This window comes from Capra hircus, chromosome 25, assembly GCF_001704415.2.
Source record: "Capra hircus breed San Clemente chromosome 25, ASM170441v1, whole genome shotgun sequence".
NCBI classification, from domain to species: Eukaryota; Metazoa; Chordata; class Mammalia; order Artiodactyla; family Bovidae; genus Capra; species Capra hircus.
In genome coordinates, this window is record NC_030832.1 from 39,868,776 (window position 1) to 39,896,683 (window position 27,908).

Here is a 27,908-nt window from a genome sequence, read left to right on the forward strand (position 1 = left end):
GGCATCATCTCAAAAGGCGGTGGTTGGAGTTTACAAAGGCCCTCTGCTTACAACGCGTGTTGCCATGTTACATATGCTGGGTGCCCTGGTCCCCACAAGCCCAGCCCCCCGGCAGGCACGTGCAGCCAGCAGCGTGGGGGCAAGGGGTTCTTTATCCAAGAGGGAAAAGGGGGGTACAACCCTGCACCGGCCCCCTCCCCGAGTCTCCCACCTGTACCCTCCCTGGAGAAAAGGCGTGTGGTTGATCTAAAGGATCTCAGCGATCTCTCAGTGTTTAGCCTCAAAATAAAAATAATAATAATATAGTAGGGAAAAAAAAATCACAAAGGCTGTCCCTTCAGCAGGAACCAAAATCAGCACATGGAAAGAGTCACGGACTCACCCAGGAAGTAACAGCTGCCCCAGGGTCCCTCCGAGAGGATAGCAGCCACTGTCCTATAGTGGGTGGGGGGGCCCTTCAAGATCTCACACCAACAGCCACGCCAGCCGGCCTCTGTCTCCCCAGCTGCTGTCACCAGTGGCTTATTCAGAGGTGGTTTTGATATAAAAGGAATGGCTTGTCCAGCCCAGAGGTCAGAGTTTGTGAAGAGCAAGCCCATGAGAGGAGGATGCTCTCACGAAGGAGGCCGCCAGACCAGCGCCTCTCATCAGAACACGCCTGTGAGCCGCCTCCGGCCCACCACGCGCAGGCTGACCACCTCCGCCCACAGCGTCCCTCCGTGCTTAACCCCACCACCGTCTCTCAGATGAGGAGCAGAGAACTCACTCCACAAAGGACAGAAATCGATCCTGCAGCAGTTTCTGTAAGGTTTCAGTCGGGCTGCAGGCTTCTGATCCTCTGTTGTAATACTCTAGGTAGAGTCACCGGGCATTTAAATACGGTACAAATGAGATGGCAGACAAGGAGCCAACGGGCAGAAAAAACAGAACCACACAGGTTTTACTTTCTTAATACGGTTATAAAATGCTGCCAGCCAGGGCTTTCCAGTCGAACTTGGTTTGGTATGGAATGCTATCAGTACACACACCTGTGGCTTAGACACGTACAGTCTCAGACACACACACACACACACACACACACACACACACACACACACACACACACACACGCTCACACCCCATACATACTGGCAGCACACACAACAAGCTCACCGATACAGAAAATATAAGAAGGAATAATTCAATTACGTTTCAGTGAAGAAGGAAAATACAGGGGTGAGGAATCAAAATAGTCTCTTTAAGAAACACAGCTTCAGAAAGGTTTAATTCCCCTAAATTAAAGACTTTTCCAGTCAGAAGCCTTAGAGAAGGCGGAGGGCTGGTTGGGCTTCGACATCCAATTATTTTTTGTGCTTCGCAAAATCTAAAGAATAAAAAGGTACAACACGGGCCAAGGATTTTGACCTGGGTGAGAACTAAAACACACAGCAGTTTTAAATCTCCTTGGGGATTAGCGATCATTATATATTTTCAGTGAGAAATAAGTTAGTCACAGAGAGAATCCTGAATAAAGGGCCTGCCCCTCCCGCCACCGTCAGCATGCCAATGGCTTGCGTGCACCGCTCCAACGTTTCTGAGCCCACAGACCCCAGGCCGAGTTTGCAGCCGCCCACCGTGAGCTGAAGGGAGATTAAGTACACTTGTGAAGCGATGTATTTGGACTTTCAGCTGAGTTGAGAACAGAGAGCCCGTCATTCCTGCGTGCAGAAGGGGGGCTAGAGACTCTAGGGGTCGGTGGGGCAGGAAGAGGGGACAAACACCCTCGAGCCCGGCCCGCGGGCCGCCCTGAACTTGCGCAGCTCGGCCGGCCTGCCGGCGGGACCTGGACAGCGAGACGGCCCCGTGGCTGACTGTCTGTTTCCCTTTGCTGAGCGGGGACCGGGGTACATGCAGTCTCGTCTCCACGTGGTCCCTGCTGCCTGTGGGGGAGACAGCTCTGCTCTCCTCTCCAGATGGACCTGTGAGCGGGCCGATCTTGTTGCTCCGTCCTGGGCCCGGAGCCCCCGCAGCGGGCAGGGCTGCGAGGTCCAGGTGGGACCAGACGGCAGGAGTTCATGTCCCCGTCTTGTCCGGGAGAGTGCCGGCCCCAGGGTCCTGGTGGGAAACGCAGTCACAGGGGCGGTGCTCCACATCCGAGACCTGGCCAGCCTCCAGCATCCCTGGTGGACGCCTGCCCCTCTTGGCGTCCAGGAGCGAGAAGGGCGGCAGGACGGAACCGCACAGAACCTGGTGTGTGAACGCAACTTATATCCGTTCCCACCAGCTTTGTGCTCAGGACCTGGAACTGAACAGAAACAAAGCATCTGGTCCTGTGAGAACGGTTTCCGTTTCCGTGTGGACTGGGCGCCCGGTTGAGTCACCCTTCACCAGGGCAGGGAGGTGGGGATTGCCCGTGGTCCCATCCGGATCCCGGCGCTCCAGGTCCCCGGCCAGAAGGTGGTAGAATTGGGGGGCTGAATTCAGTCCAGTTTAACTCTAGGTTCAACCCAACACTCAGCTCCATCATTTAAAAAGTGAAGGGTGTGCTCCTGTTCCATAGGAGTCCACTGTGTGAGCCTCCCGGTGGCAACAAATGATCCTATTTTAAGATTGCAAACTTGACGTAAGAATTCACGTTGGTGTAGAGGTCGGGGTTCAGCCGAGCCCCTTCTCTTGCGCGATAGCAGGGGTCCTGCCGCTGACCACGGCTCTCCTTTGCTTCCTGCCCAAGCCCCTTGCAAGAACCTGGACCATGTGCAGTGGAGGGGGTGGGGCAGCAAACACCCCCCTACCCTCTTAGTTCTTCTCAACCAGGGCCCCTCCTGGCGGTGCACAGGTTACGCCGACCCGGGTGAGCAGAGCGTCTCGCGTCTGAGGAGACGGCACCTGGGCCAGCCGGACCCCTGGGGCTGGGAGGCTGAGGCTGACAGAGGAGAGAGCCCGTCCGCTGGGATGGCCGACCCCAAACAAAGATGAAACCACACACCTGTGAGAAGAGAAAGCTGGTGCAGCAGATCCGAGGCCCCCAGGCACCCGACGGGGGAACTCACCAGCAAGGCCAGGACTCGTCGACAGGGAGGCTACTCTCGCCCCGATGGTTCTGGTCCCAGACTGGCCACATGCAGTCTCCACACCAAAGGCGCCACCGAGCAGCTGGATGCTGAGCTGGTTCTGGAGACAGAGGGCAGGGCCGCAGGTGTGGCCGGGCCGACGGGGCTGCGGGCCGGTCCCCAGTCCTTGCTCAGGGCCCTGTGGGGCCTGGGTTCCAGACCCATCGCCGGGGCTCCCACTTCACCAGGGACACAGGACGGACGTGCCGAGGCTCTGGGGAGGGAGAAACTGACTCCATCCTCCCCTCCCTTCTCACAGGGCACTTCACGTCGTTGCGATGAGCCGGGTTTCTGTAGGTTTCTGCTGCAGAAGTGCCCAGGGCACCTCAGAGCCAACCAGTGGGCAAGTGGCCTGAGGCGTGGGGCCCTGGCACCGGGGCACTGAAGCGGGCAGTCAGCTCCGCCACTCGACAGGTATGACCCAGGTACACACTCAGCCTGGCGCGACACCGCAGACCCGTCCTCTGCTCCAGCAGGGAAGGCGGACGCCACACCGCTGCTCTCCCACTTGCGTCCTTAACTGTTGCTGTCCGAAGAAGCCAGAACCGTCTTTGGCGCCGTCAGTTCCACTTAAAAGTCCCTTAAAACTTGAACGGCTACGCGTCTCGGATTGGAATGCAGAGTTTGAGGTATACGAGGTTGTCCGGGAAGCCAGGCGAACGCTGGAGTTTGTGACCAGAGTCTCATCACTCGTGCCGAGTCGCTTTGGAAGATGCAACAGAGACGCACAGGTCACGCTGCGAGTGGGGCGCCAAGATGAAAGCACAACTTGGGTGCCCATCCCGGCTGATTTCTGAGCTTCATGGGCAATAGGACACCTGCAAACGTCCCTTAGACAAACCAACACCCTACACATACAGCTGCTCGACAGGAAGGTCACAGCTGAGACCAGATAGTCGGAGTACACGACATTCCCTGGCTACGGCGCTCCTGGGCGTCTGTCTTTCAAGCCCACGGGGCTGTCGGAAGGAAAGGTTTTCAGTTTCAGGAAGAACCTCTTTCTCTGAATACCCACCCAGAAAGCAAGACCAGAAACAGGAGTCTACCGCAGAAGAAATCCCAGAAGAATCCAATTTGGAAAGAATTTAATTAACAAAATAAAATGGGGGGGGAGGGGTGAAATGGTCCCGGAGGGGCTCCAGGGAGAGAGGACCCCCCAAGGCCACCTGGCCTGCCCAAGCAGGACCAGATGCGCGCTCGCGGCCGCTGCCTTCCCGGCCCGTGCCTCTCTGCACAGACTGAAAACCCCAGACGCCTGCGGGCTGTTATGAGCAGGCTCCAGAGCTCCTGGCTGGCTTGGCACATTAATACATGCAAAGCAAAGGTGTTTTGAGAGCTTCACCAAACAGCTGATTTTGGCAAAAAAGAGAAAACCAACGAAAAGCTAAAAATTCATAAGCCAGATTAAAAGCCACTGAAGTGAAAACAATGTATTTCTCAACAGTATGGAATGAGACTACAGCTACAATCTTTTTTTTTTTTCTTTTTGATTTAGAAGTCTCTGCCATCCTCTTCCCAGCTCGGGTCAAAGTTCATAGCAGCATGACTGCGAAGTCCTCTGTCAGCCAGTGTTCCCTGCCTCGGGGCCCGAGGAGGTCGCAGGTCGCAGTCAGTCCGTCCGCAGAATCATGGGAGGGTGCTCGCTGTCATCCTCCAGCCGCAGGGCGCTGGCCTCGTCCTCCAGCCCCGAGCCGCCCGCGGCACCCAGCTCGTCCGTGTAGGCTGCGGAGAGAGCAGCGCCTCAGGCAGGCCGAGCCCCAGTGGGCAGTCCCCTCAGGGAGGCCGACCCCGAAGCGGGACCTGGGCCAGCAGGGAGCTCACAGCCCACAGGATGTGGAATTCTCACCTCTGCCCTGACCAGCGAGCTCTCTACAGCCCTGAGCCACTCAAGAGACAGCTGACTTTCCAAGACCCATGAAGGTAAGGAAGGAAGGAGCTGGGCATTAACGGGGACCCAGTGGAGAGGCTGCAAACGGCCCTCCGGAGTCAGGGGTGGGGGTGTGCCCAGACCCGTGGCAAGGATGCTCAGAGCCTCCTCGAAGCACACGCTGCCTTCACCTTGGAGTGAAACAGTGAGCAAGAGTGCGGCAGAGAGTGCGCGCGCACACCGCCCAGGGTGGCCTGGGGGAGCTGGCCCCCTCCTGCCTGGGCCTGCTTGCTGACCCAGGCCACAGGAGGGAGGGTCAAGACCAAGCGTTTTGGGCAGAACCTGAGCTGAGCGGAGGCAGGTGGTGGACAGTCCATAGGCACCTAGAGCCACAGGGCTACTTCTGTTTCAAAAATGAAGAAAATGGACTCAGCCTCAGGAGGCCTTGAAAACCGTGCTTACCACAGCGGGCCGAGTGCTGCAGGCCCCGCCCCGGAGTGCAAGAGGCAGGCGGGCGGCTCTGTGAGAGCGAGAGCCGCGGTGCTCCGCCCCAGGCTCGGCCCGGCCCTTACCCAGCGCCGTCGGGGACGAAGGCACGTGCGGACCCTTGGGCACGGCCGCGCCGTACGCCTGCGTCACCAAGGGGCAGTCGTGGGACGTGGAGTCCAGGATCTCGTTGGTTGTCTCCATGCTGCCGTCCAACCTGGAAAAGGAGGAAAGGCACCAGCAGGGAGAGTCAGGGCCACGCGCGCGGCACGCTGCGCTGGCCCGCGGGTGACTCCCCCGAGAGTGGTCACCGGGATTTCCACACGCTCCGTCTGATGAAGAGAGCTGGACCTAGAGAAGCAACCACACCGCGCTTTCTAAGACTGAAGACCAAAACCAGAGAACACTGTCAAATAACGAAATCACCCCCATGTTCACCCTGATTGTAAGAGTATTACGGTACCACTGTTTAAAGACAGAAAACCCAACGGTATTACCTCCCAGTTAACTAACATTTACTCCTCCTCTTCAAAGACAACAGCAGCATCTCAGTGGGACCCGGGGCCCCTGGAGAACCTGCCCTGCATCACAGATAGTGCCCTGGGGTCGCCCCTTCTGTGCACGGCGCTGAGCTGAGCTGCATCCTCAGTGGTCCTGCCCCGAGACACCCCCCCCCACCAACCGCCAGTAAGAGTGCGCCCCGGCCGCTCTAGTCTCTGCCCAGGTGCTGAGCCAGGCACGGGCAGAGGCGTGGAGGGCGGGCTTGCACCCACATGATGGGTGGTCGTGCGGAGACCTGAGTCTCTGGGTCCCTGGCTTTGGGCACACAAGCAAGTCACCCCCCGCCCACAGGGGCCCCTGCCCGCCCAGTGGAGGCGCAGCCAACTCACTGGTGCTGCTTCATGAGGGTGCACTCGCCCCCTTCCTGGGGGTCCAGGTTGTACATGTACAGGTACCCGTCCGAGGCGCCCACCAGCAGCCGAGGGATCTTCTGGATTCTAGTGAGGATAAACAGCAACCAAATTCTAGAATCAAAACTTGAACAAAGCTCTCATTAAACTAACAGCCTGGCCTTCAGCTGGGCCAGGGAAGGGCGCCGTGCCCCAAATGAGTGAGCGTAGCTTTGTGCACACACTGTCCGCACATGAGGATAAAGGCGCTTAGAGCGTGTGCGGCTGCCGGCACTGGAGGCCCTAGGGCCACGCACTGGCCCTCTCATGCAGTGCTGAACTAACCATGCTTTCTAGGTGTTCCCAACACCGGGAAGAGGAAGCGTGTAGGATCAGACGCTGCGGGGCGGGCATCTGGGTTCCCTAACAGCGTCCACCTACGGCCCCCTCCACGTCCACGTGACTGGTCTAAACCAGAGGGCCAGGTGTACAGGTCATCCCCAGTGGCCTGGGACCCCGCTCCTGGCTGGACGCATGGGACAGAGGCAGCTCCCCGCCCCGACTCACGTGGCCAGCGCGCAGATGTTCTTGTGGCCACAGAAAGGCAGGCGCACCGTGGCGAAGGCCCTGCCCTGGTTGAACATCTCCGTCACTTGGGAGGGCAAGTAGCTGGTGGATGCCATGAGCACCTTCCCGAAGTAGCCGGTCCAGGTGGTGGGCTCCTCCTGAGGCCTGGGAGGAGGACACACCGTCAGACACACGCAAGCCCTTGGCTGAGAAAAGACCATGCGCCCCTCACGTGGAGGCGAGGCTCAGCCCCGAGACGCGAGAGAAGTCTCCCAGGCTCACGGGGAACCTGGGGACGTCACAGAGCGTGTCCTCAGAGGGTCAGCAGAGGGGACAGGGAATGACCGGCCCCTGCTCTGTAGCTGAGGATGTGAGGCCCATGTCCAGGAACCTTGCATCTTTCTATAGGGAAGTTTCCAAACAGTCGGAGCACAGCCCCAACGATGCGCTCCCGCAGCCCGTTCAGATGTGCCTCAGAGTAAGACACAGCACAGATAACAGTGCTGATCCTAGCGGGAGGCTCACCACAGAACCTGAGACAAGGCAACAGAACCACCGGGGATGACCTGTACACCACGCATACCGCTGCAGTCACGCACTTTTTAAATCAACTGCTGCACAAATGGAAAATGCCTCTGAGCGAGAGGGAGGCAAGTGCCCCCTCCCAGGACGGTCCCCAGAGACGCACCACGGGGGGGGAGCGCTGGGGGGACCACCCTCTGCCGCCCCATCCAGCAGGACCCCCTCGAACCCCACCCGTCCTGCTGCTGAGCCCCACGAGCCCCCCAGACACACTTCCGCGCGTCGGCAGACAGAGGGCCCCGTATCCCTCTCAACGTCTCTGCGACTCACTTTTCCTTCACAGTCTCGAGTTTGAAGATGTGCACAGTCTCAGTGTTGCTGGAGGCAGACAGGAACATGCCGTCCATGCTGAAGGCCAGGGAGCAGATGCTCACACACCTGGGGCGAGAGGGATGGGGCCAGTCACGCTGCCGCCCGGACGCGGAGGGCAGAGGGCAACCAGCACCGCAGCCGCCCCCTCCGGAAGGGAAGTCACAGTGAAGGAAGGTCCCCATGACAGGTGCATGAGGGTCTTCTTATTCCTTTCCGGTCACCTTCTCAAAATACGTGAGGAAAGAGAGCGTCTGAAAGCTGACGCCCTGACCGAGCCATCCTTTAACAAGCCTCTCGTGGCCACGTAACGAAGGAATCGAGGCTTCACGAAATCATTTTTAGCAGAATCAGGCTGGACTTACAGCACTAGGCTTAGCTAAGGAAACCTACTCATTGAGATTATAGCAACTCTTGACATGGAAAAGCACGAACTGGCAACCTCGATAACGTTTAAGAATAAACTTCTGACATCCTAAAACTCTAGTTTTCCCTTAAAACGTCGCTGTAAAAACCACAAAACCGGCGCTTCCTCTCAACCCTGCAGCCACAAGGTGGACTTGGTCCTGTCCCCAGGGAGGGGCTTTGTTCCAGCTGTGTTTCTGGAGCTCACGGCGCACGGGCTCCCACCCAGAGGAGCCTGGAGGGAGGGGGGGTGAGCAGCAAAGGGAAGGCGCTGCAGACACTGGGGGAGAGGCAGGAGGGGGCACTCGACCGACTGGAGGGCACAGGAGCCCGCAGGTCACGCCAGGGCCTGCGTGGAGACAGGTCTCTCTGAGGAGCTGGGATGGCGAAGGGAAGCACGCCACAGCAGGAAAGCAAGGACGTGGGGAGCCTGAACACCACGGAGTCCTGTGGGTGGAGCAAACCCTGGGACGGGGGAGGCCCCGAGAGGCTCCCTGCAGGGCTGCCCACATCTGTCTCACCCCTCCTCCCCGGAAGAACAGCCAGTGGGCTCAAGTCTGAGGGACGGAACCTGGTGAACATGAGCTGAGGCCACGGCGAGCGCGAGGCCAGGTGGAGATGCCTGGGGTTGGGGAGGCCGGTGTGGGGGGCGCGCGGGGACGAGTGAGGCCGGCTTGGGCGGGAATGGCAAGGCAGGCAGGGGGGGCAAGTGCCCCCAGGTTCAGGCGCCAGGAGGAGGGCGGGGATGTTCCTGGGACACGCTGTGTGCAGCACGGTGGGCGTTGGGGCCGTGCTCTGGCCGCTGGGTGGAGCACCCAGCAGGCAGGAGAAATGTGGAAAACCTTGGCAGGTGGCCTGGGGACATGGAGGCGTCCCGGGACACAGACAGACACCGTGGCTGAGGACGGAGGGGTGGGCTGCCCAGAGCGGAGCCTGGGGCCAGGGCCTCAGTGCAGAAATGCAGACACAGGAGCAGGAGCAGCAAAAGGAGAAAGACCCAAAAGGATGAGCGTGAGGAGAAGGGAAGGAAAAGAGGAAGGAAAGAGACAGGAAGCGGGGGCCAGGGAGGGCGGCAGCCCAAGATCGCCCGTGGGAGGCCCTGGCTCCGGGTCCCCCGGGCCAGGCCCCACCAGGCAGGGGCGCGGACACAGCGCCACAGGGCCGCTGCGCTCTGCAGTCTCTTCAGAGAAACACTATGCGGGCCAAAGCCATCTGCCAGTCGGAGCGGGACTGGGGGAGCTGCTCACGGGTTTTCAGAGCCTAGAAGGGGAGGAGCCGCTGCCCAGGTCAGGAGCCCCCAGGGCCCATTCACCCCGGGCCTGGCTGGGCAAGCTCCTCCTTCCACAGCCTGGGCCATCAGGCCACATGGCTCGGCGCTCAGCGCAACCACAAACAACAAAATCCAGTTTGCCTCTATAACAATGCCCCTTGACCTCCCACAAAACCCCAAGCCCCTCCTGCCCCATCGGCTGGACTGAGATCGCTGGCTGCTGGATGGGGGTCCCCAGGGCTCAAGTGCCCACTGCTGGTCACAGAGGATGTTAAACTGAACTGCGAGCCGACGCCCTAGATTCCCTCCTGGAGACCTGCACACTTACCTCTTCACTCCTCTCCGGAACTCGAAGAGTTTCTGTCCTTCTGGAATGGAAAACACCCTGATCACGGTCCCCTGAAGCAGGGAGGAGAGGCAAGAAAAAGGAACTGAGCTGAGTGGAATCAGACTCGGGTCTCTCGCTCATCGGACTTTGGCAGATGGGCGCCGACAGCTGTCCCAGCCGCACGGCCCCAAGTCCCGCACCCCGGCCCTCGCCAGGCACCATCAGAACACACCCTGCTCCACCGTGCGCACGGTGAAGCGCCGTCACTGCTCATCCTAACGCTGAGGGCCATGCAGTCACAGCTGCGATACTCCCCGACAGGACGGCTAAACGGACCCCGGCCCAGCACGCCTCAGCCACCGCGCTCGCTCGGCTCAGGCACGCGTGGCTGCGGGCGGCCCTCCAGGCCGTCACGTGGGCCAGGCTGTGACCGGTGGGGACAGACACCACTCTGGGGACTGGGCTGTGTGAGCAAGGTGGACGAGTGGGTGGGACTCTGGGTTTCCACGTGGCCACCTTACCTTCTCGGAAGCAGTGGCGAGCTTGGTTCCGCTGGCGTCGAAGGCCAGGGCGGCTAACGGGCTGTCGTGAGCCGGGATCATGTTCGCAGCTCTCTGGAGGGGAGGGGAAAGGGACCCTGTGACCACTGTGACTGCGAGGCTACCGTTGATGCCCATGAAGTCACCCATCGAGAAGGCCTATGGCTGTTATGGAAACCCCTGCACGGCTGACACAGACTCCAAGTCCACCCGATTAACCACGGGTTGGGGAGGGGGCAAGGAAATGCCACTCAGAGCCTTAAAAGAAAAAGCGAAGCAACGTCCCCACGGAGGCTCTGGATCTTCCTCCGCTCCCTCCCGCACGCACACTGCGGGGTGCTCAGTACAGAGGGAGGGCGGGGACAGGAGCAGGCTGGAAGCAGAACGACCCGACCCGCTCGGCCACCAGGAGGCCGCGGTGGGAATCGGGAATCGAGCCGCTGAGCCAGGGGAGGGGGAGGCTGGGGCAGCTGGCCCCCGCCTGAGGAAGGAGGGGCGCCGCACCTCTCCCCCAGAGTCTCACCAGGTTGATGGTGTCGAAGACCTGCACCTCTCCGATGGTGGCGCTGCCCGGATACGCCAGGTAACAGTTGTCATTGTTGATGGAGAGCGCACACAGGCCTGCGAGCAGCACACGGGGACAAGGCGGGTCAGGGCGGGGCCCCTGGCGCCACCAGCAGCCGGCACGCGTGCAGCCAGATGGGGAGGCCACGAGCTCTGACACGAGGTGGTAGCATCGCTGGGCCTTTTAAGGTCCACGCCCCCCACACGCCCCGCAGGTGACAGCAGGCCTGTCACGCGCAGTGTGCGTGCTCAAACGCACTGAGGCCGTGGCTGGAGCTGATCAGGAACCTCAAGGCTGCAGGCTGACCCAGCCCACGACTGTGTGGTCACAAGACCAGCATCAGTAGCTGACTCTAAGAGCAACACTGTCTAAACCTGTGGAACCTGAGAGGAGAGAAAACTCTCTCACGGACAGGACCTCTAAACAGCAGCGCTGCCCTGCCCCGCTCACCAGTGGGGTTTGGGGGCGTCTCCCGGATGGTGTGCAGCACCTTCATGTCCCGGATATTGTGAATGTAGAGAGACTCCTCCAGGCACACGATCAGCCTCTGCGAGAGACGTGGACACAGAAGCAGGATGTGAGAGAGAGCCAGACTCCGAGCCTCAGTTAGGGCCTCCTGCCGGACACCATGTTCCTTCCAGAACTCCGCGGGCGCATGGTGCTCCAGGCCCCGCTCACCACTGCGTGCGCACGGTGCTCCAGGCCCTGCCCACCACCCATCACCGCACCCCTTACTCCCCTGGAGCTGAGCCCCCACCTACAACTCCGTCCTCCGGTTGGATGAGGACCTTTAACTGTGCGGTGTCATTTAGCATGACAGAAAGTGGTCCCTCACTAAGAAAATTGGGGTTTGATTTTGTTTTCTCTCAGCCCTCCCGCCACGAAAACCATGTCAAGGCTGGGGTCGCTCTGGTGAAGGCCCGCTGCTTTCAGAATCTGACGCTGACTGATGCTGCGACTAAACCGCAGCCACATGGCCATCGCGGGCACTGCCTCAAGTCCTGGCCACCAGGCCCATGCTCCAAGCCAGACATTCTTGTGGGTTTTGGGGCAGACACAAAAAGGTAGTATATCTTTCATCTTTAGTTAAAAGTTAAATTAACAGTTAAAAAAGGGATAAAGAATTCCTTGGCAGTCCTGTGGTAGGACTCTCTGCTTTCACTGCTAAGGCCTGGGTTCAATCGCTGGTCAGGGAACTAAGATCTCATAAGCCACAAGCATGGAAAGAAAAAAAAGATGCTCAGGCTTTTTAAAAAGGTAACTCTTATAAAAGAAGGCTCCCGTCTTGAGGGATGGGTAAAGCTAACAGCCCTCGCCACGGCATCTTCAGGAACGGGGCAGTCTGAGCAAAAACGAGAGAGCAGAACCGAGCCCGGGCAGGCTGTGAGGGCAGCAGAGCGGCCGGGGTTTGCTGGAGGCCCGGCAGCCGCTCCAAGGTCGCTGGAACGGCCTCGCAGCCCAGAGCCCCTGGGAAACCCAGGGCCCTGGGGCGGTGAGGGGAGCGCCGCCCACCTGCCTGTTGAGCTTCACTGCCAGGATGGTGTTGGAGTAGCTGTAGTTGCAGATCTCGGTCCCTTTCTTAAAGTGGCAAACCTTCAGCTTCCTGGGAGCTTTGAGGCTGACGATGGCCACCAAGCTGCTGGAGAACAATCTCTCCACGATGCACACATCTTCAGTGTCAGCTGAAAGGAGGGAGAAAACAAACCCATGTGGGTGTGTATCCCTGTCAACCAGTGCCAGGGGTCCCCGCACACAAACACGTGTCTGAGGGCAGGCTCCCTGCGGGGAGAGCTCGGGGAAGGGTGAGGGGCAGACCACCAGGCCAAGTTCACGGTTCACAAGGCCCAGGCGAGCTGCCCACAGGCTGCCCCGCACCCTGAAAGGAGGGCCTGCTCCTCAGAGACCACCAGCTCTTGGCCACGGGCAGGCCACGCATTCCACACCGGCCGTACCTGACACACGATGGGCCCCCAGGTGCTCCGTGTGACTCCGCGTCTGGGGCTCGCAGCCACCCGACTGGGAGCAGGGGCTTACGGACCCCAGCGCGGCCTGCCCTCCGCCCCTTGGGTCCCTGCGCCCCACTTGCATGGGGATACCCCCGCTCAGAAGACTGTGCTTAGAAACCGCATGCACAGCAGCCCGCCCAGAAAACGGGGCACAGTGGCCTCCCCACAGCTGTCACCTCACCCCGACTCCCAGCTCCCTCACTCCCCACCTGGGTTTACTTGTGGTCACCGGGGTCAGTTCAGGGGAGGGGCAAAGAGCATTCTGGAAGGCAGGACTCTGGATGATTCCCACGGGCAGCTGTCTGGACCTGAGCTGCAGCTGAGCCGGGGCTAAGCACGGACCCGTTCATTGTCCTAACAATGGTCCGAGGCCACACTCTACTCTGTGAGGTGCTGAGCTCAGAGGTCAGAGAACTAGATGGCTCACAACCCGGGGACCTGCAGGGCCTGACCCCGCTGTGACCAGGCGTGCCCACACACAAGACCGAGGGCTCCTTCAACAAGCCCTGTCACCAAACTCCCCGCTTTAACTTAAAAACACGTGTAAGTCAGTTTAGAAACCAAATGGCCAAAGTGAGCGAGTAAGCTCCAAAGGTCTCCGTATTAAGTAGAAACTCTCTCCAGGAAAATGCGGTGGCTGGCGCCATCACCATGTGGGTTTGAACTCTTACGTGCTCCGCACGGGGCCCATCCATGGGGAGTCAGCCCAAGGCGACGTGACAGACGTTTGTGGGAATAAAACAGGGTTTGCTCTTACGTGGAATGGGACAGGCAGTGAAGTCAAGCTCCTAGAGGACAGGCAAAACCAAGCCACAGCAGGAAGCCCAGAGCACGGCCTGCCTCCTGGGGGTGGGGTGAGGCAGCTTTCTGGGGTGATGGTGAACCCTGATGAGAGGCCAGGCCACACGGAGGTACATGCTCTAGTCAGACTCGGGATGCTTCCTCCAGATGTGACTGTAAATCTGAGCGTACCGACTGCGCACAGGAACTGTGTGCAGATGGCTGTCTGCAAGGCGCTTTGAAATGCAGACACACAAGACGGGCAGGCAAGTCCAAAGCTCACAACAGACTCCAGATCCTCAGGACGTGGGTATTGCCTATAAAACACTTCCAACTTTTCTCTGCGTGCGAAAACCTCCATTAACAAAACGGTGAGAAGAGGAAAGGGATGAATCGTTCCTTCGCTTAAACCAAGGGCAGAGAAAGTAAAGAAACATCGGCTTTAGGTGTCTGCCTGGCTTCCCACCCCACTCTAAGTTTGAAAAAATTTGAAACTTTCATGAGAAAAAGCATAAGAAACTTCTTTCTAGCATTTTAACAACAGGGGAAGTGTGGCATGGAGGCAGCCGAGCCGCTTTTAGCTGCAAACGTTCCTGAGAGTGAAAACTGTGACAAGCCTCTGAACACCCAGCACCTAGACTCACAGACGTCATTCTTCTGCCGTTTGGCCTCAACCATCCTTTTCTTTGCCGACTTTTCAACGAGAGGCTCATCATCTTGACGTTCCCACTAAATAAGTGAAGACACAGGAAAAACGTCTTTTCCAGCTCATGAAAAAAGTGGAAAATTTCTTATATCAAAAGCAGCTGAGAGTGGATCAGGTATTTAACGTAAAACCCAAAGCCAAAGAACCAAAGGAAGACACGAGAGAGTGCTTACGCATCCAGAACAGGGAGGATTCCGGAAGCCTCAAGAGAAGGGCTGGACACAAAAACATCAAGGAGGGCAAAGATGACGAGCGAGGGGAAGAAGCAAACGGCCCAGAAGAAGTATCTGCAGCCTCCACCAGATGGCTCCTGTGCCTTCAAACAGGAAGAGAAAGGGCAGGAACAAAGCCACTAAGAAAGAAACGTGCGAAGGACAATGACTTCCGGATAAAGTTTCATTTCAGTTATGATTGAAGACACGCAAAAAGACAGAGGAACATTAAGAACACTCAAGCTTATAAACACACATCCACACCGTAACCTGCACACAAACATTCACAGCAGCCAAAGGGGAAACACCGCCAAAATGCAGGCACAGCCATCGTTCGTCCATCGACAAAACAGAGCACATCCCCACCCCGTGATGTCATTGGGCGAGAAGAAAGGAAGTGCTCATCCACGCTCCAGCACAGCGGAGCCACGAAACCACCCCCCGCGAAGGAAGCCAGGCCCACGCGGCCCCGTTTATCTGAGACTTCCAGAGCAGCAGACCCACAGCAGCAGAAGGGAGATTAGTGGCTGCCCAGGGCTGAGGGGTGGGGGAGTGCAGGCAGTCACCCTGGGGCTAATGGGCTCGGGGGTTCTCTGGAGTGATAAAAATGTTTTAAAATTAGATTAAGGTAGGTTGCACAACCCAGTAAATATACTGGAACCTACTGAATTGTACACTTTAAACAGGCGGTTTTTTATTGGCATCCAAATTACATCTCAAAAAGCTATTAGAAAAACCCACAGGCAGACCACCGCATCCACGTGAATTCCGACCAGTATGCTGAGATCTGATGCAGCGAGGACAGGGCGGCGGGCAAGAGTGACGGACAGGCAGACGGGGAGGCAGCCCAGTGTCGGGGGTGCGGAGGGCCCTCACCGTGACGCTCTCCAGCCACGGCCCTGGACCGGGAGCACGCACAGGCTTCCATAGGCTCTCAGACTGTCAAAATCACACACTAAGCATTGGGTTTTTCTCTGGGAAGTACCCACAACTTCCATCAGACTTCCAAAGGAGCCAGAAAAATCAGAGAATGGCCAAGTCTGCCTGCAAAGGGCAGAGGAAGTGCCAACCACTGAAAGGGCCATGTGCTTTCGTCTCCACTTCATCAAAAACCAACCAAGAGGACCCCACCCCTTCAGCCCTAGGACGCATTTTGCCTGGACCTTTCAGGAACACAACTTCACAAAGTGATCCACCTTTACACACTGCCAAGCTCACACTCTGCCCATGGTTCACACGCCGCTGGTGGTTCACAAACTGCCCGCGGTTCACACACTGCCCATGGTTCACTGCTCATGGCTCACACCCTACCCGTGGTTCACACGCCGCTGGTAGTTCACAAACTGCCCGCGGTTCACACACTGCCCGTGGTTTACTGCTCGTGGTTCACACCCTGCCCGTGGTTCACTGCTCATGGCTCACACCCTGCCCATGGTTCACACACCGCTCGTGGTTCACATACTGCCTGTGGCTCACAAACTGCCCGCGGTTCACACACTGCCCGTGGTTTACTGCTCGTGGTTCACACCCTGCCCACGGTTCACCGCTCATGGCTCACACCCTGCCCGTGGTTCACATGCTGCTGGTGGTTCACACATCACTCGTGGTTCACACACTGCCTGTGGTTCACATACTGCCTGTGGCTCACAAACTGCCCGCGGTTCACACACTGCCTGTGGTTCACTGCTCATGGCTCACACCCTGCCCGTGGTTCACACGCCGCTGGTAGTTCACAAACTGCCTGCGGTTCACACACTGCCCGTGGATTACTGCTCGTGGTTCACACCCTGCCCGTGGCTCACACCCTGTCCACGGGTCACCACTCACGGTTCACACACTGCCCGCGTGTGGTTCACACCCTGCCCACGGTTCACCCACTGCTTGTGGTTCACACCCTGCTTGTGGCTCACACACTGCCCGCAGTTCACACGCCACTCATGGTTCACACATTGCCAGGTTCACCGCTTGTAGTTCACACACTGCCCGTGGTTCACACGCCCCTGGTGGTTCACACGCCGCTCGTGGCTCACACGCTGCCTGTGGTTCACACCCTGCTTGTGGCTCACATCCTGCCCACAGTTCACTGCTCGCGGTTCACACACTGCCCATGGTTCACATGCTGCTGGTGGTTCACACGCTGCCCGTGGCTCACACGCTGCCCGTGGTTCACATGCTGCCGGTGGTTCACACGCTGCCCGTGGCTCACACCCTGTCCACGGTTCACCACTTGCGGTTCACACACTGCCCGCGCGTGGTTCACGCCCTGCCCACGGTTCACCCACTGCTTGTGGTTCACACCCTGCTTGTGGCTCACACACTGCCCGCAGTTCACACGCCGCTCATGGTTCACACATTGCCAGGTTCACCGCTTGTAGTTCACACACTGCCCGTGGTTCACACACCCCTGGTGGTTCACACACCGCTCGTGGCTCACACGCTGCCTGTGGTTCACACCCTGCTCGTGGCTCACACCCTGCCCACAGTTCACTGCTCGCGGTTCACACACTGCCCGTGGTTCACACGCTGCCCATGGCTCACACGCTGCCCGTGGCTCACACGCTGCCCGTGGTTCACATGCCACTGGTGGTTCACATGCCGCTCGTGGCTCACACACTGCCAGGTTCACTGCTCGTCATTCACACGCTGCCTGTGGTTCACACGCCACTGGTGGTTCACACGCCGCTCGTGGCTCACACACTGCCAGGTTCACTGCTCGTTGTTCACACGCCGCTCGTGGTTCACAGTGGGCAAGGCGTAAACATGGGAGGCCCTGCAACTTCAAGTCTGAAAGAACACTACAGCGTTAAAAGCAAAACCCTTCCAGTGCTGCTGGGCAAAGGTCTTGTTTTTCTTGTTGTTGTTGTTAAATAAACAACAGAGCAAGTAGTTGTCAATCTTGCTTTTCCGAAGACCAGCTGGGCAGGGCACACCCACTCTCCCAATGACGCTATCAAGACATCACCTTTGGGGGACTTTCCTGGTGGCCCAGCGGTTAAGGCTCCATGCTCCCAAAGCAGGGGGCCAAGGTGTGATCCCTGGGTAGCAAACGAGATCCCACAGGCTGCGACTAAGAGATCCCATGCCACTGCTAAGGCCTAGAGCAGCCAAAAAGAAAAAAGCATCACATTTTATTCCATCAAAAACCTTTGAAAAATAAGGTGCCAAAAACCACTTAATAAACTTCAAGGAAACACATTAGTCACTGAACGGATTCAATCTGAGGAAGTGCCAAGACCCTTTCTAAGCACAACGGGTGGGGGTGGGGTGGGGAATCCTGTACATTTCAAACCGGATGACTAATCACTGCAGCCACGATTTAACAGCTCAACTCGGGCACTGGTGGGGACGCAGATTTACTAAATGCTTCAGTCATCCGAAAAGCCTAGTGGAATCCTTTCTCCTGTGAAGAAACTCCCTACAGGAAATGAGCGTGTGTCGGGCAAGTGAATGCGGCCAGTGTGGAGATGAGCAAGTGCTCGGGCTCGGACACACTTCATCACCCTGACCACACCCGCCAGCTCCGCACCGGGAGAAAGGCTCTCGTAGGAGATCCGGTAAGCGTCAGGACAGATGAGGAGTCCAGTCGTGGCAGGAGCCGTGAGCCAGGGACCCGCACTCGAAGAACCCCGCTTCCACCTGTCTCCTTATGAAGGGCCCAGATCCCAGCCTCCAGGGGCTGCAACAAGCCGGGGGCCGCCTGGGGGTTCAGACACCTTCCACTGCTGGAGGTGAGGGGTGCCCGAGGTGGAACCGAGAGGGGAGGCCAGGGCCTGGAGGGAGCCTGGTGAGCCTTGGACCCCGGTGGGGCACGAGAACTCTGTGCTGCAAGCACCGGGCCGCAGAAACGACTTCTGCGGGCCTCACCGTGTGCTAATGGAGGTGCAGGGGGTGGGATTTACGTCTGTGTTTGCTCCACACTGTGCCCCCGGCCTGACATCTGACACAAGAATGCCTGCTCGCTCCTGGTCTGCCTCCATTTAAACAGAAGGGTCACGAAAGCAGGAACTCTGTCATGGCTGCGTCTCCACGGCCAGAGCAGGGCTGGCACACAGCAGGTCCCTAATGAACGAAATCAAAAGTGGACATGGGATGTCTCTTCACAACCACTCACTGAAACTCCCCCTTCGTAAGGGACACTAACGGGTAAAGGAGGATTCCAAAAGGGAATACCAAACCATGGTGGAAGCAAAGTTGCTAGCGGTGGAACATTCCAGAAGCAGATACTGGCATCGTTAATGAGGAGAAAACCCGATTTCCCCAACTGCATGCCCACATGGATAATTAAAATGATAAACAGCATATCTCTTTGAATCCATACCCCAGAGTGATGGATTATGAGCATACTGGCCTCCTCAGTTCTCTGTAAAGAGAATTCTTAATTAGGTCAGGCCACAGGCAGGCTTCAGAGTTATCATCGTGTATACAGAAACTATCTACAAACCACGTACATGAGAAAGGACTAACATCAAGGATGTATAAAGAACTCTCAAAACTCAGCATTAATAAGTGGGCCAGTCCTTTTCCAGTAAGTGGCCTGAGGTGACTCCTAAAAATGGTGCGCTATTCACTTGACCCAGAAAACCCCACAAAATCATGCAAATCAAGAGGTTCAAATCTTCGTGTACACTTTAAGAACACTCGAGAAACTGCCCAGGCCATAAAGGGTATGCATATCCGAAAAGCCACCAAGTATCTGAAGGACGTCGCGTTAAAGAAGCAGCGTGTACCGTTCCGCCGCTATAACGGTGGAGTTGGCAGGTGTGCACAGGCCAAACCGCGGGGCTGGACTCAGGGTCGGTGGCCCAAAAAGAGTGCTGAATTTTTACTACACATGCTCAAAAATGCAGAGAGTAATCCTGAACTTAAGGGCTTAGATGTAGATTCTCTGGTCATTGAGCACATCCAAGTGAACAAAGCCCCCAAGATGCGGCGCAGCACTTACAGAGCTCACGGTCGGATCCACCCCTACGTGAGCTCTCCCTGCCACAATGAGATATTCCTTACTGAAAAAGAACAGATTGTTCCTAAACCAGAAGAGGAGGCTGCACAGAAGAAAAAGATATCCCAGAAGAAACTGAAGAAACAAAAACTTATGGCCCGGGAATAAATGCCGCAAAAAATAAATGCAAATAAAAGCAAAATTGTTGGTTGTCTTAAAAAAAAAAAAAAAAGTGGGCCAAAACAAGTAAGCACATGAAAAGATATTCAACGTCATTAGTCATCACAGAGACATGAAGTAAATCACGGTGAGATAACACTGCACAGATCCCCCAGAATGGCTAAAATGAAACATACTGGTCACACCAAAGGCTGGCGAGGATTCTGAGGGACTGGCTCACTCATGCATTGCTGGCAGGAATGTAAACTGGTACAGCCTCCCTGGAAAACAGCTCAGCACTTAAAAACAAAAACACCCCCACACCAACATACCACCCGGCAGTCACACTTAAGACACCAATCCCAGAGCAGCGATGCCACATCCACACGCGACCCCGGACACGCATGTTCCCGGCAGCTCTAACAGCCCAAGCCTGGAACCAGCCCACATGTGCTCTGCCAGGCGATTCGTTTTGGTGAACCATGGTGTTCCACATTGCAATTCTCCTTTGCCTGCTAATGTCTCTTACGAAGGGGGAGTTTCAGGTGATGGTGAAGCTGCTGGGCCCTGTCTGCACACAGAATTTCAGCCACAGAAAAGGTGGGGCTACCGACACCAAGCAGCTTGGGTGAACTTCCAGGGAAAGATGCTGAGCGACAACAGCCAGTTCTCAAAAGGCTTGTTGTTGTTTCGTCACTAAGTTATGTCCGCCCCTTTTCTGACCCCGTCAGGGCTTCGTGGGACTTCCCAGGCAAGAACAGCAGAGTGTGTTGCCATTTCCTCCTCCAGGGGGTCTTTTCAACCCAGGGATCGAACCCGCATCTCCTGCGTCTCCTGTGTTGGCAGGCAGGTTCCTCACTGCTGAGCCACCAGAGAAACCCCTCAAAAAGCTACATACTTCCATTTATGTAACATTTGCGAAATGACAGTCACTCTGGAACCAGAGGACATATTCCTGGCTACCTGGGATTTGTGACTAGGGCGCAGGGTAGACAGGTGTGGTTACAAAAGGACTCTGCACTGTTAGAACCGCCCGGTAGCTTCACTGTGGGGGATGTGGGTGTTCAGGCCGGGTGGAACCACACACACACACCCCCGGACTGCATCCTGTCGCCTTCCAGATGGGGATGCTATACTGCACTTTTGCAGGACGTCACCACTGGGAGAAACTGGGAAAAGGGGAGAAGGACCTGGAGTGTTTCTCACAACTACACGTAAACCCACGATTCTGTTGACGAAAAAGTCATGCATGTGAGTCAAGCCTTTTCATCCCATTCTCTCTGGGGCAAGGGCTGTACCTACTACTATTGATTCACCAAGTACTCTCTCTCTCCTTCATTCTTTTACACACACACAGAAACTGAGGTCCGTGAAGCGTCTGTGTAAAGTCACAGCAGGTGATGAGAAAGGCGGCAGAGCTCTCCGTCCTCCCGCAGCCCCACAGGCCTCTGACACAGCTATGAAAATACCGGAAGATGCCAACTGGCAAAAAATAAACCACTCCAAGGGGGCTGTAAAATTTTCAAATTCTGGAAGTCTTCTATGAGAGATACCGAAATGGTTTTACTGGCATTTAAAAGGGGGAGCATTACAGAGCAGTATAGCATGATATCATGTATTGAAAACGAGGACCCATAAAACAAGTACTTCAAGTCTTTCTACATGTACATTTATAAGCGTGCAAATGCACACTCTGATTTGATCTGGGAGAACAAACAGCGACTGTTCACAGCCACAGCTGCCCCCTGGCAGTAAGGCCAAGGAGAAGGCAGATCCGTGGTCAAGGGGCACCTGGATTTTAACCGTCACGTTTCAATTAAGAATACAACCTAATTCAAGTATAACTTGTCTACTTTAAGAAAGGGGAAAAATAAAGCAAACACTTACTGCATTCATAGATCTGCTCCAGTTTATCCACAGAAGAAAGGGAGAAAAATTTATACCCGGACTTACTACCAACGGCTAGAGACCTGCAAAAGAGCCAAATTCAGAAATAAGAGCCGAGACGCGTAGGCAGGGATAACGCACAGACGAGCTCCACGCTACCGGACTGTCTCCATCATCTCTGCCCAAGACTAGCACACAGGTTCGTGCAGCTGGCACCAGGTGAGTGGCGGCAGAGGAGAGAAGAGGTGGGACAAGGAAGACGCCGGATCTCACGGCCAGCAAAGACAGACAGTGAAACTTTAAAGGTAAGTTTGACATAAGAATAAAAGTACTCGACCCTAAACCAACGATCCCCTCAAAAGACAGTGGGGTTTCTCAGGTGACCCGACACACACGTGTAGTTATATAGGAGAGTCCAAAGGTGAAGATAAGATTGCAAATTTTAAACAAAGACATTTACACCCTTGGTGAATGACGGTGTCTCTTGACACTGCAATAAGGCTGTAACAAACGCAGCTCAGTCACATGATGCTAAGCCTAAGCAGCGGGATGGAAATAAAACAGACCAAAGAGCTCACTCACAGTCTGCAACGGGAAGACCACACCGCAGGGCTGGTCCAGAAGGACAACCTTGTGTGTGAGAACCCACATTCACCACCCAGCACCACTGCTTGCTAAGAGGCCTGGCAGGACTTCCGAGCTCTCTCTCCAGATCCCCAGCGTGGCGGGGCTGCAACGCTAGATGAAGGTCCCTCGCAGAAACTACTGCTGCCTGACCACGGCGGAAGAAATGAGCTGCAAGCACGGGTTTCAGAAACAGAGAGGACGGGAGCACAGAGTAGGAAGGGGCGGGACGCGCGAACTCAGAGCTGGGACCCTTCTGGAACTTAACGCCTGGGAGAGCAAGGCGACAAGAGGAAGCAGAAGGTGAACCAGAAGCCGAGAAATAACAAGACTGACAGCTCGTTCGATGAGCGCGTGCACGCCAAGACAAAACCAGGGCTATTTTCACGACCATTTCATCTATGAGAAACGCGAGATGGCCAACCTCTTTCACGCTTAGGCAGGAGAAACACAAAGAACAGACTGGCTATGAACACTGTCCAACTTTCAAACTGTAATTGGTTCACCCCAGAGATCTAAACAGAGTAAGTCTCTACCAACTCCAACAACTGTTCTCTGCAAAAACACCGCACTATATTGAATTAACTAGTAATTAGACAGTGTTACCTATACATATTTTGAAAAACAATAAAGGAGCCAATAAAAACACAAGAATATTCAGGAAAGCTAAAAATAAAATCTCAACAATTCGTAACTTCTGGTAAATTGATGTCCAGGAAAATGTTTTCCAGACAACTTAGGGTTACTATTTTAAGCATCCAAGCCTTTTTCCCCAGCATTTCTGATTCTCTTAAAAAGTCATTCTTATACAGGTTTCTGTGTGGGATGGCAAACCCTCAACAACCGACTGGGCTCACATCGCTGAACAGCTGTGCTGTCAGAGTGAAGTGACTCTCAGACCTCAACGGGAGCTGAGGGCTCAGGCGGCAACAGCCGTGCCGGGTTAAACGCTACCGCTCACCTTCTGCTGTACTGGCGGCTGCCACTGCTCTCCAAGCATCCTACCAGCGTGAACAGGCCCTCCTTCAAATCTCTTGTTGACATGGAAATCAAGTCACCAAGCCCAATAGTTTTACATGTAAAATAAGCCTGGGGGCTTCTTCTATGGGCAAAGTTAACCAAACAGAATTAACGAATGAGAACCTGGATTTTTATATACCCAGGGCCTTGCCTGTGCTCCAAACAGGCCGAATTTGTTAAAACTGATTAAACACTAGCTCTCTGACATTCTCCTAGATGCTGAGAAACGGATTTAGGATACTAAACACCTTCGCTAGTTTTCACCGCATGACTTCCCTCTTGCGAATCCCAATCAGTGGGAAATGTAAACAAAAATCACCACCTGGTTTTGATAGGTGCGTGTGGTACAGTGTGAGCATACACTTTACCAATAAAGGTAGACACCTTTAAAGGATGGCATGGAATATAAACAGGTGTGATATTTTCATCTCGGATACCAGCAGTCAGGTTCATGCACCCGACTTTGTGGAGATTCTGCTCTTAACACCACCTCAAGACTTGCCTGACCCTGCAAAGGCAGCTTAGGACAGGTGTGGTAACAGACAAGTACCAAAGTTCCCTGACAACTAATCTCATTCCCACTAAGTGTTGCTGCGGTAAAGTTTTTGTTTTGTTTTTTAAGGTAATACAATGAGATCTTTTACTGATAAAGGGAAAACCAGCAACAACAGAAAAAAGGATATATTTACTTAACGCCCCATTTCACTACCATACCCCTGCCTTCAAGTATGCCTGGTGTCAACATCTGGAGACTCTGTAGTACCCTCTGGAGATAAGGCCCAGTCCTTCATCTTCAGGGGCAGGAGACAGCCACTACTTCTGAGACACACTTTGGGCCAGCCCTCTGGATCTTCGCCACACACAGCTTTCCTCCACCGCAGAGCTTCCTAGACCGCCCGTCCTGAGCCTTTGGGGGTCCTGCGGGTTCAAGCGGGCTGGTTCTCTGCCTTTCCCACCAGCGATGGAGGAGCCACTTCCTTTATCCCTTGCTGGCTTCGAAAATTTTGTTGCTGGTGCCTTTCTTTCTCATTCTCCTCATTCTCCGGGCTTAAGCCTCTTTCAGTATCTTTTTGATATTTTACTGGTTGCTGTTCTAACAGGGTTCCGAGCGGGGCCAAAATCAACACTCCTGTTCCATCCACCATGATCTCTACCTGCAGATCTCTCACCGAATTTAAACGCGAGTGCTCAGTATCTAAGGCAGCGATTGCCACTAAAAAATAAACATGCTTTTTAAGAAAACATTTTAAAAATGTTTTAAAAGAAAAACATCATTCTTAATGCTCTTTTCCTTACTCCATTACCCGTGATCGGCCAGCCCACATGTCTTCCCTTTTCATTATCTTCTCCAAAGAGCACACTCAACGATGGGTGAAGTGGAAACAGCCCATATCCACAAAAAGGAAGTGATCCGAAGTGCTGCTGAGAACTGGCGGGCCCCAGGGCCCACTTCAGTAAGCTCCTGTCTACCCCAGATCTCACCCGGACATCCCTAACACCTTTCAAACTCAGTAATATCCAAAGCAGAGTTCACCTTCCCCCTGAACCTTCTATAACGCGCTGTCACTGTTCATCTCGGACCCAGGCTGGACACGTGGAAGGGACCTTTTCCCTTAGGTGTGTTATGCACCTCCCATGGGTTACACCAAATCCTACTGGCTCCCCAGTAGCTCACCGCTGGCCACTGCTGCTGGACAATATCCTCCCCGGTAACTGCCCTGGTTCCTCAAAAACACTCTCCACACGGGGGCAGAACCACCAAGAACTTCAAGGCCAAAGGGTTCTTACTCCCACGCTCCTGGATCTACTGATGAGGAAAAGGGGAGAAGTGGCCTTCCAGGATAGTTGATGTAACCTAGAAGAACCCTGGTTCAAGGGAGCAATAGCTTCAGACCAACGCCCCCTACTGTCTCTGGGCCCGTAACTTAAGACACGAACAGTATCAATGCTACAGACAGAAGATGCGGGAAGCCAAGTCTGTGTCCTTCGATTTCTTTGAGGAATGTGGTTTCTAAATGATTCGGCCACTGCCCAGCAACCAGTGAGTCTGCACAGGCCTCACGGGGTCCCCTGCAAGTACTCAGTCCCTGATATTTCCATTGAAGAGCCAAGCAATGCTCCGCACCTATTAGTTTCTTAATTTTAATGTCAAAAAACCCCAAAACTCCTCCAAAACAAGCCTTCCAAAGGATTACTTTCAGAAACCAGGATTGGAACTAACCAGACAAGAGGAGGGAGATGACAGGGTCCGGCTTCTCTTGATTCCTTTCCCCTAGTTCTAGTTAAAAAAAAAAAAAGAAGGTAGAATAAAATAAAACATCCAGACTTTTAGGATAAAAATCATAGGAAAAAAAACCAAACACTTACAATATTTGAAACTATATTACTACCACAGGACAGATATAGTTTCACATGAAAGGAATACTGCTGTTTAAGCATTACTGTATAACTCACAATATATTTTCTATTAAGTGAAGTGGTTCCAGATTTTCTCACTGAATACCATGAATGTGGATGCAACAGTCACATCCTCGCCTTCTAAAAAATTACCTTAATGTGAACACTGGGGATGGGGCAGGGAGGGAGAGGGGTGTGCGGCCAAGCCTCTCCCCAGGAAGCTCTGTTCTCCTTTCAGGTGTACATTTACAACAAATTAGTCACTTTAATCAATAAATTTTTAGTATAATCCTAGCCTACTATTCCTTACAACTTCTGCTCATACTCTATCAAGGTCTCTTTGGCAAGTCAAAATTATGACGCAGAAATCTGGTCTTCAACCAGTAACTTTAGGACTCACAGAGGAATGGGAAAACACATAATTTCTAAGCACAAAAAGATCTTATTTCAGGCCAGAGTGACGTTCTTCTTCTATCATATAGGGAAACTGGAGTTTGAATGCCACTTGAAATGACAGCGAAAGAGAATGCTTTCTCATACCTGATTTCCCTTCAATATACACGGTGAGTGGTGAAAAAGAGAAAATGTTTGGGGAATTCTCTAATTTATACAGGACATAAAAAACCATAACGCTACCATTCTTACTGGTCTCAAAATACTAAGGGCTTAAAAACGGAGTCATCGTTGGTTTGAACTGCCCTCTTCCCTACCCAGATTAGTATAATAGTTCTCAGTCACAACGCCCTGCAACAGGTGGTCCAGACTGCTCTCCTTGGAGTGGCTTTTGGTCACCATGCTAATCCTTCGCAGTTTTCACTTTAAAGATCGCTACAGTCTGCCTTCTACGCTCACCGTCCTCCAGACCCTACTCTGCAGGTAGAAACAACAGCAGGCTGGATTGGAAAGGAGGCTGGAAGAGAACTCAGGAAAGCTGCCCCCACGCCACTATTAATGGAGCCTAGACCCAGGCTCTGCTCAGAAGCTCCCGCACTTTGGTTTCCTCCTCTGAAGTTGGCACAGGTGATCTGCTCCCTTCCAAGCCTCATCGGACTCCCACTGTGGGGGGCTCTGCACTATTTTCCCAACTCTGGAAGGTGCAACTGAGCACCCTCTGTGTGCCACTGACTTGGTGCCTTGCCATTCTGCAAATGACCTTTCTTTGGCTAATTCTATTGAGCCAGGAACAACTCAACCTACTACTTAGTATGAAGCCAACGACCCACTCCTCCCCTCTTACATCACTTCCTCTTACTCACTTCTCAAGATGGCTCTCCTCCCTTCCAGTCCCACAACTCATTCTTCCTTCTCCAGAAACCTCCTCTAATAACTATCCTCACACGTTCCCCCAGGAGACAGCCAGCCTCTGAAGAATCGGCTTCAAACCCGTGAGGGTCTGGACAAACAGCGTTCGGAACCCAAGGGTTGGCATCAAGGGTCTCTCTTCCCGTACAAGGATGGCCCATTCCCTGAGGCACCAGGACTCCTCAGAGGTTTCTCAGTTACAACCCGCCCCTTGGCTCAGCTTCTCCCCGGGTCAGAGACCAGAATTACTGCTAAGTCTGTTTCTCGCTCGAGGAGGACATCAAGGTTTCCTGTCAAAAAGAACAGCAAGAGAGGAAGAAAAGGAAATCGAGGGGTTCCCTTAAGACGATGAGGAGATGAGGAGAGCCTGGAAGAGCGGAAAGAGTGAGGCAAGAGGGCTGACGAACAAGGGGGGTGGGGGGATGCGGGGTGCAAGGGAGAAACCCACCCCCACCCCCACCACTCCAGAGATGGTTGGGACGACAGGTCAGGCCACAAAGTTCGGGCCCAACTTGGCGAAAAGTGAGATGGAAAAGACAAAGCCTTCTTGGAGATGGGGAAAAGTAAAGACCTCCCCTGGTCCATCCCTTTCCCCGCCCAGAGGTCGCAGCTCCCAGGGCAGAGCCTGGAGGGTTCCCCAAGGAAGGGGGGCCCGCCGGGGGTGGGGGCACGCCTCCGCCCTCCCCGGCTCCAGGCCCCCCGGTCCCCCGACCCCCGCCCTCGCCCGTTCTTACGTGACGTCCTGGTTGAAGTTGGCGAAGAGCAGCTGGCTAGCGCCGGCCTCGCCGCTCTGACTCGCCAGGTTCATGGTGGGCGCGCGGCCCGCGGGCCCGGCCGGGGGCTCGCGCGCGGGTGGGGCAGGTCGGGGTGAGCTCAGGGTCGGCGCCGGGCCCCGATCGCCGCCTCGCTCGCCGCCGCCGCTCGCCGCTTGAGCATTAACCGCCGCCTCATCCCGGCCCCCCTCTTGTTTATGCTCCGG

General features: G+C 55.2%; 1 protein-coding gene and 1 pseudogene across 3 annotated transcripts; one reads left to right on the forward strand and one right to left on the reverse strand.

Annotated features, from left to right (window-relative positions):
• WIPI2 (WD repeat domain, phosphoinositide interacting 2) lies at window positions 1,237–27,908 on the reverse strand. 3 transcript variants are annotated; one of them, XM_018040672.1, is made up of 12 exons: window positions 27,664–27,908; window positions 21,587–21,669; window positions 12,410–12,579; window positions 11,348–11,444; window positions 10,856–10,953; window positions 10,315–10,407; window positions 9,794–9,864; window positions 7,752–7,859; window positions 6,900–7,064; window positions 6,333–6,440; window positions 5,529–5,659; window positions 1,237–4,811 (listed from the first exon to the last, which is right to left on the reverse strand). In XM_018040672.1, the coding sequence occupies exons 1-12, from the start codon at window positions 27,735–27,737 to the stop codon at window positions 4,699–4,701; spliced, it is 1,311 nt and encodes a 436-aa protein (XP_017896161.1). In that variant the 5' UTR covers window positions 27,738–27,908; the 3' UTR covers window positions 1,237–4,698. The 3 variants fall into 3 exon arrangements, with proteins under 3 accessions (XP_017896161.1, XP_017896163.1, XP_017896162.1); XM_018040674.1 differs by having other exon boundaries at window positions 12,414–12,579; window positions 27,664–27,711; XM_018040673.1 differs by lacking the exon at window positions 21,587–21,669 and having other exon boundaries at window positions 27,664–27,745.
• LOC106503605 lies at window positions 19,100–19,731 on the forward strand (annotated as a pseudogene).